The sequence below is a fragment of the Rousettus aegyptiacus genome, unplaced genomic scaffold (genome assembly GCF_014176215.1).
Source record: "Rousettus aegyptiacus isolate mRouAeg1 unplaced genomic scaffold, mRouAeg1.p scaffold_m13_p_7, whole genome shotgun sequence".
Taxonomy (NCBI): domain Eukaryota; kingdom Metazoa; phylum Chordata; class Mammalia; order Chiroptera; family Pteropodidae; genus Rousettus; species Rousettus aegyptiacus.
Window position 1 is genome coordinate 95,426,064 of NW_023416310.1, and position 14,910 is coordinate 95,440,973.

General features: G+C 41.7%; 1 protein-coding gene and 1 long non-coding RNA gene across 11 annotated transcripts in view; one reads left to right on the top strand and one right to left on the bottom strand.

The window, feature by feature from the left end:
• The window catches only part of FGF1 (fibroblast growth factor 1), an 88,855-nt gene extending 80,817 nt beyond the window's left edge, over nucleotides 1–8,038 (top strand). For 5 of the 8 annotated variants that reach the window (XM_036224714.1, XM_036224715.1, XM_036224716.1 and 2 more), the window contains 2 exons: nucleotides 3,074–3,177; nucleotides 7,352–8,038. In XM_036224714.1, coding sequence (XP_036080607.1) covers nucleotides 3,074–3,177; nucleotides 7,352–7,546 — 299 coding nt within the window. In that variant the 3' untranslated portion in view covers nucleotides 7,547–8,038. The other 3 variants (XM_036224717.1, XM_036224718.1, XM_036224719.1) reach the window with 3 other exon arrangements.
• Nucleotides 1–14,910, bottom strand: part of LOC107500882 — a 273,634-nt gene that overhangs the window by 47,917 nt on the left and 210,807 nt on the right. The gene's annotated exons all lie outside the window — the stretch shown is intronic.

The window sequence follows — 14,910 nt, forward strand, 5'->3', positions numbered from 1 at the left end:
CCCTGGCGGCCACTCATCTGCTTTCTGTCTCTACGGGTTGGCCTCATCTGGACACATCATGCAAATGAACTCATGAAATATATGTACTTCTGCGACTGGCATGTTTTCAGAGTTCATCCATGCTGTGGCATAGGTCAGAACTTTGTTCCTTGTTATTGCTGAATACTATTCTGTCATACAGCATTGTTATTAAACGTACTTACTTGCTTTATAGATCTATAGAGCTGGAAAAAAACTTTAGAGACTGAATCCAAACCTCTCTCATTTTACCGGGGAGACTGTGGCTTAGAGGTTAAATAGCCTGGCCAAGGTCATGCAGAGGGTTGGTGGCAGGGCCCATCCTTGAGCCTTACAATTCTCTCCAATGGAAACATAACTCAAGGTGCGCAGCTTATTGATGATGGACCAGCAGAATCATCTCTGCAACAACTGGTCATACAACACATATATATGAGTTGTCCCTGGAGGGCAGGGCACTATGAGAGGTGTGGGAGGCCTAAGGCAGAACAGGACAGACAATATCCCTGTCCCTTCTTCCCAGTGCACATTCTCCCAGGGAGGCGGAAGTAAATGAATAAAGCCCTGAATGGAAAAATAATTGCACTTGGTACAATTTGCTATGAAGGAACAGACAAGGAGCCGAGAGAGACGACGCTGTGGTGACCGAAGAGGCACCGGCAGGGGTGGTGAGGAGAGTGGTGGTAAAAGGACCTCAGTACAGAGCATCACACTGGAGGTGCTGGGGTGGAAAAGGCCTCTCGGAGGAGGGGCTGTTTAGGCTGAAGAGAGGAGGAGGAGAAGGACCGGCTTTGTGAGTCTTGGGGAAAGAGGGTGCCAGAGAGGGTAAAGCTTGTGTAAAGACCCCGAGGTGAGAAAGAGCGTGGTGTGTTTGTCAGAGTCGAATGGGCGAAGTAGCGACCGAGTGAGCAATGGTGTGATTTGAGGCTAGAACAGAGGGGTCCCAGACCACAAGCGAGGGCCTTTGTCCTGTTCTCTCAGAGCGAACAGAATTTAGGAGGACCTGTGTCTAAAGGAGATCAGTGACTTCCAATTTCCTTCCGATGGATTAGATAAACTCCATTACACAGGAAGCTAGAGGAGGCCCTGAGCGAGGCAGAGACTTCCAAGGATGAGGGAACTGTATCCTCAGCAAGAGCGATGTAACTATGCACCTCACCTGGGATGAATCCGAAGACAAAGAAAACAGAGGGAAATGAGAAAATATGAGTATATTAATAGGGAAGTGGTTAAGTGATTATGGTATAGCCACGTGATGGTACACAATTCAACTGGCAAAAAGAACAAAGTTAATTCTTTCAGTAAAAAAGTGGAAAGATCTCCAATTAGTTGTTAGGAAAACAAAACAAAACAAAATAAAACAAGGTACAGAACTATACAGATAGTGTCTTACCGTTTGTGTAAAAACAGCCGGGAGGAATAACATGCATTTGCTCATATGTGCATAAAATCTCTCTAGAAGGATACAGCTAAAATATATCTAGGAGGGGCTTGTCTCTGTCTCCCAGGGGAAAGTGCTCTGGGAGGAAGGGCAAGGATCTTGTCTAGCTTGTTTACTGCTGTATCCCCATTGGTTGCAAGTGGGAGGTAGAAAGGATAGAAGGGAGAATGTTCACTGTTTCCTCTTGTATTGTTTCCAAATTTGGAACATGGGAATAGATTTCCTATTCAAAGAAATTAAATAAAAAATGAAAATGGAGAAAAAGCAGTGAGGGGTCCAGATATGTCAACCAACACCAACCAAAGCCCTGTGTTTCTTGCAGCCTCCCTGCCCCTGGGCCCCCGAAAAAGCTGACCCTTACAGAGGTCAGCTCATCCTCCTGTGGAACTACTGAGTGCTCACTAGTCCTGGTCTAGATTTCACTCCTAGTCATAATGATGGTTGTGACAGCCTAGTGGCCAAAGAAACTGTCCAGAAGAGTCCAAAATTAAGTTCAACTCCCAAATGTGAACCATCAAAGCACCTCCCTCCAGAGCATCCCTGGGGAGAATGAGTAAATGAATAATTACAAAATGGGCATCGGACTCTAATTAGGTATCCAGCCATGGGCAAGGCAGCTTGGGAGTACCTGTCAGCATAAATGAGGAGAGTGTAACTCATGGTAACTCATGCTCTTGACCTCGACCTTGAAGTCTTGGCACTAGTGACGTTTGGGCCTGGATAATTCCTTGTTGTGAAGGGCTGCCCTGTGCATTGCAGGATGTGTAGCAGCATCCCTGACCTCCAGCCACTAGGTGCCAATAGTACCATCCCACTACGGCTAGGCCAACAAAAAAGTCTCCATATATGGCTAAACATCTCCTGAAGAACAAAACTGCCCCCAGGTGAGAACAACTGTTCCCATCCCTGCATGTCCAGGTAAGTGCTTCATTTTCCCCATCAGAAGCCAGGGTTTCCCTCTGTCTCTACCCAGTTGGGTTGCCACAGAAGTTGGGGGATGACTGACCTTCCCCGTGAATGAGTTTGCTGAGTTTTAGATGTGCCAAACAATCCAACTTCCTGTGAACCTCTTCTGTCCAGGAAAATAACACTGTCAGGTTTGGGGAAATTAGTCTGTTGACGAGAAGCTCCCAGGTCTAGAAAGTCCAGGCTGTAAAAAGGTGCCCCCCACAAGGCAGGTTGACGACTGAGGCAGAACACACTCAGGCTGCTCAGGTGCCCACTCCACAGCACCCCAGGATCACTGGGACCACGGAGCCACAGGAAGTGAACTCCACTTCCTCCCATGGTTATTTCCCACCAAGTGACAGAGAAAGAGAAAGGAGCGAGGTGCTGTGAAAGTGCACAGGGTCGCTTTATGACAAACGGACGGGGAAGGGTAGGCATGCCTGCTTCATCTCTCCTCTCAAGACCACGATTCCCAATGGACAGCTTTCTTTGGAGGGCAAAGAAAAAGGAACTATATTTCTATGTTTTGATTAATCTGAGGCTCATCCTTGAGGGCTCTGTGAAATGAATGAGCAGAATTTTCCATGGCTAACTGTCCTGGCTGCCAGGCCCTATTGGCAAAAGCCTAGTGTTTATTTACTTTTGCTCATGTTATTTTTATTTCAGTTCAGCTGCAGCTCAGTGCGGAAAGTGTGGGGGAGGTGTATATAAAGAGCACCGAGAGTGGCCAGTACTTGGCCATGGACTCCGACGGGCTTTTGTACGGCTCAGTAAGTATGAGGCTGACAAGCTTCCAGACTCGGCCAAGGTTTGAGGTTTCCAGAAATCTTGTTATGTTGAGTGATACAAACTATAAAGCAACAATTAGTCTCTGTTTGTTATTGTTTCCAGTAGGATTCCCGCCCTCTACCTTATCTTATTTTAGGTACAAACATAAAAGAGTTTCTTGCGGTATTCTCTCAAAATACTCAAACATATTATCACATAGACAAAGAGGAGACCTTGATTGAAATTTTGGTAACTCATCTGTCAGTCATTCCAGAATACCTAGTCCCACTTCATTCAGTCCAAAAACGTTTCTTGAGCATCTACCACATGCTATAGGTTTGTCCTCTGTGCTTTTTACAAAACTTCAGAGCCCAGATTCTAGTAATTGATATGTCATGCGTAAAACTTTTATTCTAGAAGGGTCACATAAAAGGATAAAAAGTTTAATAACTCATTTTAACCAACATTTTGTCAAATGCCTCCTGTATCTCAGTACTTAAGGTACTGACAAGGATGTAAGGACAAATTAGCCACATCCCTGCCCTTGAGAAGCACAAAGAATTTATTCAGTATCTAAAATCCTCCACATCTCCTGCTCCATCCCTCTCATAATTAATTTAGATAGGTTTGACTCTGTACGTGCTAGTCTTTGTGAGAAAGAATAGAAATAGAAGCAATCTGATTTTGTCCCTTCTGGTATCTCTGGTAAAAGATTTGACTAGAAAGAGAGCTGAAGCTGTTGGTCCCAGGTTTTGAAATTATTTCTGGTTTCAATGATCCTTTTGTTGTATCCTAAGGACAAGATAATTAAGGCTTAGCTGTAATTCACAGCCAAATCCAACCCCCTTTTCTTCTCTTTTATGAAGATGTAAGTCTACAAAAAGGCAGCCAGGAGAGTGATTTTAGTCTGGGGATCGCTTTAACCTATATCAAATTGCCAAGTGACAGTGAGCACAGGAAACGCTCTCTTGAAGCCATAGTTCAGGATGTAGGCGCAGTCCAGTGTTTTTCATGCTCCCACTAAGGGTTAAGGAGATGGGATCAGCAGAGTAATAGGTAGCCTCTAGTAGGCTGTTGGCTGAAATATGGATCAAATGGTATAATTTGAAGGGTTTGGAGGTAGACAAGACAGTGGCTGCTTCATAGGGAGCAGAATTTTTTTTAAGGAGGTTCTTCCGGTTGGTAATCAATTGACCAATGGATCATTCAATCTCAGGCTCATAACTGAATTTCATGCCTCTGACACTTTGGCAAGTTACTCACCCACTCTGAGCCTTGTCTAAAATGTGGATAGTAACAGATAGAAACTTTCAGCATAAGGGGCTTAAGGGGAGACAATGAACAGAACCTGCCTGCCAGCATTCCATCAATGGTAGCTATGAAACAGTTTATATCCTGACCCTCATCATTTCTTAGGTTATATGTTACAGTTTTATGGCTTTTCTTTCTTTAAATCATTTTTGATGTTTATTATAACCTTCTTTTACTTGTATAAAAATATTGGGGGAGAACTCCCCCAAATCCAATTTCCTCTAGGCTCCAAACACCCCCTTCTCCCATTATAGTCCTAGCCATCATTGTAATTCACCTGAAATATTCAGAGGGTGATCTTAATACGTTAGGCCTCATAATTTTATATTTACCCATTGACAAAGAGAAGTTCTAAATATCTCAGAGCTCTGCCTTTTGCTCTTCACCGATTTTAGGTATCAATCCATCATGATACGGATTTGTGTGTATGTGTGTGTGGAAAGGACATGTTTATTTTTTTAAAAAAAAGTTTGGAAGTCTATATACAAAAACATTAATCTGTTTGTCTCTGGAGTTGGTAAATGGCTGATTTTATAATATCTGAATGCCTTGCTATATTTTCCAAATTTTCCTCAGTGGGTTTATATCATCTATGTAATTGGGGACAAAACATGCTAAATATAAAAAAAAAAATAATGAAAACAATAGGCATGAATCAGCTGTTAAACCCCAAACCTTTGGCACTGCTCTAAGTACATGACAAGAGCTGACAAATCCTGGTTGGGGGGTGAACGCAAGCACCTCCAAACTGGCCTGCTGACTCGGCCTCTGACTCAGTCACTCACTGTGTGAGTGTCTACTGCTGTAGTGTAATAGAGACATCATTGGGAGGGGAGTGTGGCCATCCTCAGCTCTGTCACAGAACACAGGCCTGATGCCCATTGAGGGGCATCATGGCGTAAGCCCTCCTTACAGGGAGGGGGGCGGGCCACCCACGCAGGTCCAAAACTGCTGACCTCCTCCCACCCCTGACAATGTGCATCAAACACTGATGTCTGGATAAGTTCCTGTAGAGGCAGCAGAGTCACCCAATTAAACATTACATCTATGTCCCATCTTGTTCTAAAATGACCCAGTGTCTCACCAAGTTGTCACCACACTAGACTACACATGAGTAAGTAAGGATACAGAGTTCCTTACTAATCAAAGATAACTTTGTTGCATGCTTTACAGAATATCAAGAATCAAATTCACCACCTCGCTGGCAAGCACCTATTATTTGCATGGTTCTATGTCTGGGGGTAGACAGAAGGCTACCAAGATCTCATTTCTTCCCAGAGCAGAGCTTACAGTCTAACAGACAAACATGTCTACAAATAGAGAACAATGAACTGTAGGATTGGAAATCACCAGAAAGAAACTCACCAACCACTAAGTGTGAAGAGATAATATAGAGACCACATGACTTGGAATTGGAGCAAAGTCAATAAGCAGTATAATATTATATTTGGATATATGTTATATATCCACGTAAATATGTTCTAAGATCTTAACAAATAGAAAGTTCAAATAACTGAGGTTCCTCCTGCTCTCTAACAGAAGAATTCCAAGTAAAAAAAAAAAGGAATTGTTGGTAGATCTTTAAAAATAACTGCCCCATTTAATATGTTGTAGCTATCATTCCAGCTTAATAAACTGACTGCTGCATTGGATCCCACTGTATGGATGTGCCACTATCCACTTAACCATCGTTTCTCTATGGATATTTACGTTGCTTCCAACTAGTAACCAATACGTCCAAAGACCATCCGTGAAAACACAGTTTTACATTTACCCAGCTATCTCCTAAGGGTCAGTTCCTAGAAGCAAAATTGCTTAGTCAAAGGTAATACATACTTAAAATTTTGATATATATTGCCAAACTACCCTCAGAAAGATTCCACCAATTTGTCTGACCAACAGAGTTCATCAAGAGAGCCAATTACCTACACTCTCACTAATACTAAGACCTGTACATCTCTTTGCTCTTTGCAAATAGTATCACCAACATGTTAAATCATGTTTCATTTGCATTTTCTTGCTAGTGAAATTGTATGTTTTCATAGGCTTAGTGCCCATTTTTAAAACAGCAGATATAGCATGCCATTTTGATAGCATCCTAAGTCTATATCCATACGGGCTCATCCACGTCTCTCTGTGTGGACGTACATAAAGACATAAGGAAAGTGAACATCACCCGTCCATGTCTTGGTGGGTGGGCTTTGGGGTGACTTTTTCTTTTTTCTTTCTTTTTTTAATAAGTCCTTATTTTTAAAAAGTAGCATTCTTTCTATAAGTGGCAAAAAGAGCTATTTTCATTTTTTTTTTAAAAAAAACTAAGTTTCAGGATATGTTCTACACTTAAGACACATTTTGTGCAAGCATGTATGTTCATTACAACGCAAAAGTAAAATCCTGATTCTGTGAGTGAAAATCATTAGGATGAAAAGTGATATTAGTGGGTTTTCAGTTATTTTTCTAGTCAAAACTTAAAAGCCCCATAGCCTGCTTTTACCTGTTTTGGACATCTGTCGTGGTCATGCCTGTATGCCAGGCTTTCACAGAGACAAAAGGCCCAGCCCTGCTCTTAGAGGTGCTTGTAGTCATCCAGGATCTTCCCAGTGGGAGACTACGGAGTCCTGGGGACAGCAAATGGAAGGAGAGCTTACGAAAACAGCAAATGTAAACCGAAGGCTCATTATGCACTGGGACCTGTTCTAAGTCCTCATTAACACCCTCAGAGATGGGCTCATTACCTTGTTTTTACTGAAGAAGAAACTAAGGCACAGAGAACCTAGGTAACTTGTCCAAGGTCACCCAGCTAGTAAGCAGAGGAACCCTTTTTAAAACCACTCACTAATAGACCTACTCTCTTTTATCTTTTAGCAGACACCAGATGAGGACTGCTTGTTCTTAGAAAGGCTGGAGGAAAACCATTACAACACCTACACATCCAAGAAGCACGCAGAAAAGAATTGGTTTGTTGGGCTCAAGAAGAATGGGAGCTGCAAGCGGGGTCCTCGGACTCACTACGGCCAGAAAGCAATCCTGTTTCTCCCCCTGCCAGTGTCCTCTGACTAAAGAAATCTGCTCTGGGCACTGACTGCTCCAGAGGAGCCTGAGGGGCCCTCACTGGTTGACCCCAGATTGTTCCCTTGACCATCGGCTATGTTTACCCCTGGCCCCAAGAGCCTGAATCTGTAAGCAATGCGCTTCTAAATACCCAGTTCACTTTCTTGCAGAGCCCTTTTCCCCAACACAGTTTGGAACAGAGGGACCAAATTGCTCCCAGGGGCCAACTGGCTGGCCAGTCTGGGTCTGGTTTAGAGGTCTATTTGCCTGCAGGCACCTGCTGTGGACTGGGCCTCTCAATGCCAAGGTGGGGCCAAAAGAAGTGTGTTCAGGGGGATGCGGAATGAGTTATTAGTAACTGCATATAATTCTTGAGTAAACCCTGTCAGTGATTCTCCCAGACATCCGGCATGACTCCCTTTCGTCCTTTCGATGTCCCATAAATATTAACAGAGAAGCTTATGGCTGGCTAGGTTAGAGGAAGGCAACATTCCATGAGTAGAAACAGGGATTAAGAAATCCTCTCTCAAGAACAGAAGGGATTAAAACAGCAAGGGGAGATTGGGTTCTGGCTTAGAAGGATGCAATCTCAACATGGAATAAATGAAGGATGGGCAGCTCAGCCACAGCAAAGCAATGCTTTGGACTTTCCCAAAGTTACTGGGCAGCAGGAAGCCCCTGGATGGTGTCAGGTGGAAAGCACGAGCCGTGGGGTCTTGATAAAAGCAAGGACATCAGAGGTTGGTAAATTCACTCGGGTCCAGGAGTGATGAGAAAGAAAGGGGAACATGGGCTTGAGTGGTCGTTGTCCTCTAAAGAGGATGATTCTAGTGACGAGAAGGAAAGAGAAAGGGACGCCATGACATGTGCTTGGCCATCAGAAACCAGAGGCTTTGGGGTCCTAGGGAGGAGCTTGCCTGAATGTACACTCTGGTTCAGTGGGTCTGGGGTACAATTTTTACATTTCTAACAAGTTCCCAGGTGCTGTAGATGCTGCTGCCCACACCCCATGCTTTAAGTAGAGGTCCTGAAGAATGTTAGTCAAATGAAGGTGGCTCAGCCCCTACCCCACCCTCTCTCCTCACCCTTAAGATGCCTGTGTTACGAAGCATGGATTTAAGGCGCTTTGGTCCATTGCCTATAAAATACCCATTTAGAAGATAAACAAAAGCATACTTCAAAAACATTAAACCCTCACAAACAGCTTTTCCCAAGAGACCATTTGTGTTACGATTACTTGTATAAATATGCTTCCTGCTTAACGTAAACTTGACCCAAGTGGCTAGCAAATTAGAAACACCATTTATCTTTGACATATGATACTGTTGCCATGTAAGGGCCTTAAATAAGCCATTTAAATTTACTGTGAGACTATGTTTTAATCACATTTAAAAATATATAGCTTAAAGGCAGTTAAACTGATCAGCAGTCAGCCACTGAGAATGATAATAGGATATGATATATAAGCTATTCAGTTATCTACTATTTATACTACATTTACCTGTAAAATGAGATATTGCTTTGTTTTCCACTGTGCTATTAGAAATGTTTCTTTGAAAAAATGGGGACACTTAAACAATGATATGATAATTGTGGATAAAAATTGATGTGTATTTGTCAGCTCATGTTTTATAAGGAATAGAAGTAATTATTAACTGAAAACAATCCCTTAGTAATTGAACCATTATATTGAAAATGGAAGAAAAATGACAATTTGTGAAATTTCAAAATGATAGTGCAGTTGAGGAAATGAACTTAGTTAACACTATGGTGAATAATACCATCCTGCATTTCTACAGCAAAACAATTTGTAACTTTGTTTTGGTTTTTGTAACTTGGATAAGATGGTTCTATTTTATATTAGTAAATTTTTGCAGGCAAGTTGGGGATAGCGCAGTGTGGCTGAACATCTCTTTATTAAGAAGATTTGGCCAGAAAAAGGTACCCAGAGAGGAAATCCAAGATATTTATAATGGTCCATAATTTTTAGTGTATGAAGTAAATTCAAGTATAACATAACTGGCCAAGAAAACAAACACTGTTGCTAACAGATGGGATAGACGTCTGTGGTTTCAGAGACCCAAAGCATTGTAGAAGAAACACTACTGTGACCTCAACACCCTCAGCCCATTAATCATTCGTAATTTGTTCAATGAATATTTATTAAGTGCCTACTGTGTATCAGGCACTCTACTGGGTACTGGGGCCCTTGAGAACCTTGTCTGTCTGATTTGCTGCTGTATTCTCTCCCAGGGCATTAGATTTGTGACAAAAGATACTGTGGATTCATTTCTTTCAGTCAAGTAAAAACAGACTTTGTAGGTTCCTGCTGAATAGACAGTAAGTCCCAGAAACCCAGGTTTTGGAAGAATTAGCAACCCCAACACAAGATAAACCCCTATCAAAGTGTTAGAGTACATGGCAAGGTACACTTAACATTTTCAACCACGTCAGGTCAGAGGGGACCAGTTTCAAATCAGAAAGAGCCTGTCAGGTCTGGTAGGAAGGGGGCGGTTGGCAGTTCCCCACTTCGTTTTGAACATGATCTAGTTTCTTAAACATAGAGCATTCCTGTTGCTCTCTCTCTTCCTTGAGGAAGTCTTGTAGCCATCTGCCTGTCATATGCCTCTCGTGTGGGTTGATTTTCAGGCCAACTATAATGAGTTGCCTGACATTCTGTAAAAGCATCAGGAACATATATGCTTTGAGTTGTTTTCAATGTGCTGGTGGAGGTGGTGGTGATCTGTTTCCTTGGAAGGGATTATAATAAAGCCTCCTACGGCCAACAGTGTGTACTTACAAAAGTTGACTGGGGCGTCATGTGCTACACAAGATCAGGGGTCCTTGCTATGTGTCAGAGGTGATGGAGCCCAAGTCCCCAGCCTGTAGCATATGATGCCTGAACTGAATGAGCTCACGGGCTGCAAAGCAGACCTCTGATGAAGAAGACGCCTGTCATTTTACATCACTGTCTCATTTTTTTTTTTTTGCACCTTAAGAGTATTAATAAACGTTCCACTAATAGGTGATAATGGCTCTGAGTTTCTGAGTATCGTGGTGTTTCACCTTCCTATGGAAGGGCCTCTCCTGGCATCTCTGTGTTGGCAACCTGCTACACTCGTCACCAGATATCAGACTTTAAAGACTGACAGGAAAAGGTGATGTAGCAACATTTTTCATTTTGCTTTGAAACCTCAGTCAATATTGGTGCATTTCTAGGGATTAATTAGGGAAGTACATTCAGGAAATTTGTCCCCTAAAGAGCCAAGCACCATAACTAGCTCAAGTGACACTTTTTCTTTATAGTATAAATCCTGCAAAATTATGATACTGTAGTAGAGCTAACCAGTGTGGGCTTAGACAAAGAAACTGTGACTGAAAAAAAAAAAATTCAAGGACTTATTTACAGTTTCGAGTCAATGTGAAGAGGTGCATCTCTTGCATTTCAAGAGCCTTGACATGGGGCTATAGGTTGCCTCATCAAATTTTCTGAAATTATTATACTAAGCAACAACTCCTTAAATAAACTTCTGGATCTTATGACTTATTATTCTTAGGATAAAGTACACTGTTTCTTAGACATCACAGCGGAATCAGATCACACAAATGCACAAGCACACATGTACTCACATGCACACACATACCCATATTCATGTCAACATCTGAACCAATAGAAAACAGTTGAGCAGTGTTTGCTCACTCTGCTAATTACATACCACAACCAGTCCTGCCATTTTCTTTTAAAGTTGCCTAAAGAAGTATTTTTCTACCTTTTGGAGCTTGATCAGCACTAAGAATGACATATTCCATCACAACCCAGCACATACATACTCTTGTACTACGTACATATAACTGAAACTGAAAATGTTATATATGAAAAAATCATATATATATCAGATGCACTCAGGTTTTTCTATTGTATATCACTAAAAAAAGCTGGTCAAAATCAATTAAATTGGGTTACGACACTAAAGAGTCACAACTAAAGTTTGAAAACACATTCTTCTTGAAGACAACAAGACTCAGTTGGAATCTTGCAGTATGATGTCAGTGTTTTCAAAGACATGGATTGTTCGTGAAGGCGCAGGCGAGGGGGCATTTAGTTACCCAGAAACCATCTGTTCTGAGGGCTTGGTGAATTCTTTTAGTTGGTTTGCTACTAATCATGCAAAATAAATGCAATGATGCAGATCCCACAGGAACCCACTGCTGCTCCCAGTGCTGGTCTTAGCAGATTTCTGCTCTCAGAGCCCTGGGGACTTGGACCCCTGCCCCTCCTTTGAAATTCTCATCGCTTTGAGTCATTCCCTCACTAACTCACACAGCATCCACTTCGTTCCTCTCTCTTGACCCCCAAATTCCTAGTTCACAACCATTTATAAACAAGGCATAAAAAGTAGATTGAGCCAGGAAAAGGCTAGAAACCCAGCCCTCATCACATTCTGGGAATTAGCCTCTCATCTACCTAAAAAAAGAGTTGACCATCCATGACTCGGTCATAAGATAAACACCATTGCTACTAGAATGCATCTTATACAGGAATTTAAAAGTTTTCATCTTTGCAACATCAACTAAAGAAGTAACGATGTGCCCTAAATGTTGGTGGGGGGTGGGGTGGGAAGGGCAGCTGAGAATTGGCATCTTTGGGTTAATTAGACCACAAACAGAAAAGAAAACTATAAATGAAGTCGTCACTTTTCATATTTATCTGAGTGATGTCCTGGCTGCCATGAAGCAGGTAGGAGAGGCGAATGCTAAACCCTTAGCACTTTTGGGTTGCAGTTATACTAACAACTATGGTAATAATGACACGTCAGAGATGTGCCTTCAACTGCAAATTAGCAAAATTTATTTTCAGGAGCAGTAGCACAATGTAAGAATACTTAAGCTCAGCCAAGCAGTGGGGCTCATATGCTCTCTATGTCATAAATTACTAGGGATTTGACAACCGTTAAAATTGAAATGATGACTCATAGAAAGTGGCACACCCCCTCCTTCTTACTTCATACCCTAAACCTGTCCTCCACCCCCAGAAAAAACTTCCTTTGCCATTGTACATAAAATTTACTCTAGAATCCAGAGATCTCAGACTCTGAGAAGTGGAGATCTGACATCCAGCACTCAGGATCCCAGTGATTCATCTAACATTCTCTCAAGTTACAAGGGAAATGTACTAAAAGACTACTAGGATCTTTCTGTAACATTGTACCCACTTTATGGTTGATACACTGACCATGATAAACTATACTGTTAGCTTTCCATCCTAGTTATAAAATTCTTCTCTTTTAGCTTCCCACTGTCACACAGGTTAAATTTACACATTCAGCAGCTAAACATTGGTGTCTGTTTTATTACATCAGCAAGCAAATCTCCCCATGTCCTTGATGTGTGTTTCTATCAGCCTTACTGAACGATTGGACATTCTGTTTTCGGAACTGTGTTCAATCTCAGGATATTTTCTTGGTTGCTGTGCTTGGGGATATAAATGTAGGCAAGCAATTTGTGCAAATTATCATCACAGAAGCACACCTCATTGTGATTTTCCCATTTCATGTTTTCTTGCCTTAGGAAAAATTTTTAGTCTGACCCAAAGTTACATAAGAGCAAGATGTTAGATTATTTCACTGATATGCCTTAGCATATCTTCAAAATAAGTTTTAGGAATGTTGTTATATACCAACTCGTTTTGCGTGGATTGCAAAAATAGGACTATTCATAGCCTGGGAATGTCAGCTCTGTTAAGAGTTCAGTAATTTCCTGTAAAAGTGAACAATAAAATCTCTGGTATGTTCAAAATAGAACACCTGCATTAGAAATTGATTTTGAGCTGGGAAATGGTACAGATTTTAAAACTGGCTGCATTATTTCTAGTAATATAAAATCACAAATCCAGGGTGGTTGTACAGAGAGGACAAATGAGAGAAAAACTTGTTTCTATATTCTTGGTGCTACCAGAATCTATCATATAATATTTAGTGGAAGTGAAGAGGAGTGATGCGTTTTATAGATTGCTTGAAAATGTGTAACTCTCAAGCAATTCGAACATCTGGGAAGAGTCCAATAGGACAGAGGGTACCCTGAATGGTCTCCTCCTCAAGAATCAACAGCAGCAATAAGGTGAAAATGAAGCTTCTTTCCTCACCTATCTAACTCTTCCATTCATTGATCCCTTATTGAGTGTCTACCATTATGTCAGTCAGGGTCCAATCAGGAGATAGAAATGACGCCAAAAATTTGAATGGGGCAACTTTATTAAAAAGAATTATTAACTAGTGAAAGGGGACTAATCACTAAGAGGAGTAAAAGATCTCTAAAGAATATCGGAACAGCAGACATAGGGAGCAGGTCCTATCCCCAGGACTGAGGAAAGCATTCGCGGAAGGAGCAAACTCGAGAGCAGGTCTCCTCTCAAGGATGAGACGCAGACTTCACTGGAAAAGGTGCGGCTGTGGCCCACAGGACATCAGAGGCTCTCACTGCAGTGCCTCAGGGAGCTTCTCACCGGAGTCCCAGCAAAACCCTTTGGAAGCAACTTGCTGGGCTTGGACACTACCAGGTCTCTGGCAGGAAGCTGCCCACTGGCCTCTGTGTCACAGGGGCAAGAAGAAGACACAGGATCTCCAAGGAAAAGTCCCTTCCTCTTGCAGTGCCCCTCCAGTGCCCTCTGCTGATAAATCTTAAGTTACATCGACTGGCAAAGGAGAACTGTTTATAGGGTCCAGATCCTGTATCACAAAACAAGGCAAAGAAAAGTGAATTTGGAGCACAGGCAACAAATTGGTAACTGTCACAACCGTGATTTAGATACTCTGCTAGACACAGTATTAAAAGATGACATACATTATTGGTAGGGTTGCAAATTGGTACAGCCACTATGGAAAACAGTCTGGAGGTTTCTCAAAAAATTAAAAAATGGATAAATCTTTTGATCCAGCAATTGCCCTTCTCAGTATTTATCCAAAGAAAACCAAAATAATAATTCGTAAAGATCTATGCACCCCAATATTCATGGCAACACAATTTACAAGAGCCAAGAAACGGAAGCAACCTAAATGTCCATAACAGACAACTGGATAAAGAAGTTATGATTCATATATACAATGGAATATTACTCAACCATTAAAAAAATTAAATTCTACCATTTGCAACAACATGGATGGACTTAGAGGTTCTTATACTGAGTGAAATAGTCAGACAGAGAAAGATAAATACCATATGATTTCACTTATATGCAGAATCTAAGGAACAAAAAGAATAAACTAATCAAAAACAGACTCACAAATATAGAGGACAATTTGGTGATGGACAGAGGGGACAGGGTGTTGCAGGACTGAGAGAATGAGGTGAAGGGTTAAAGAAGTACAAGTTAGTAC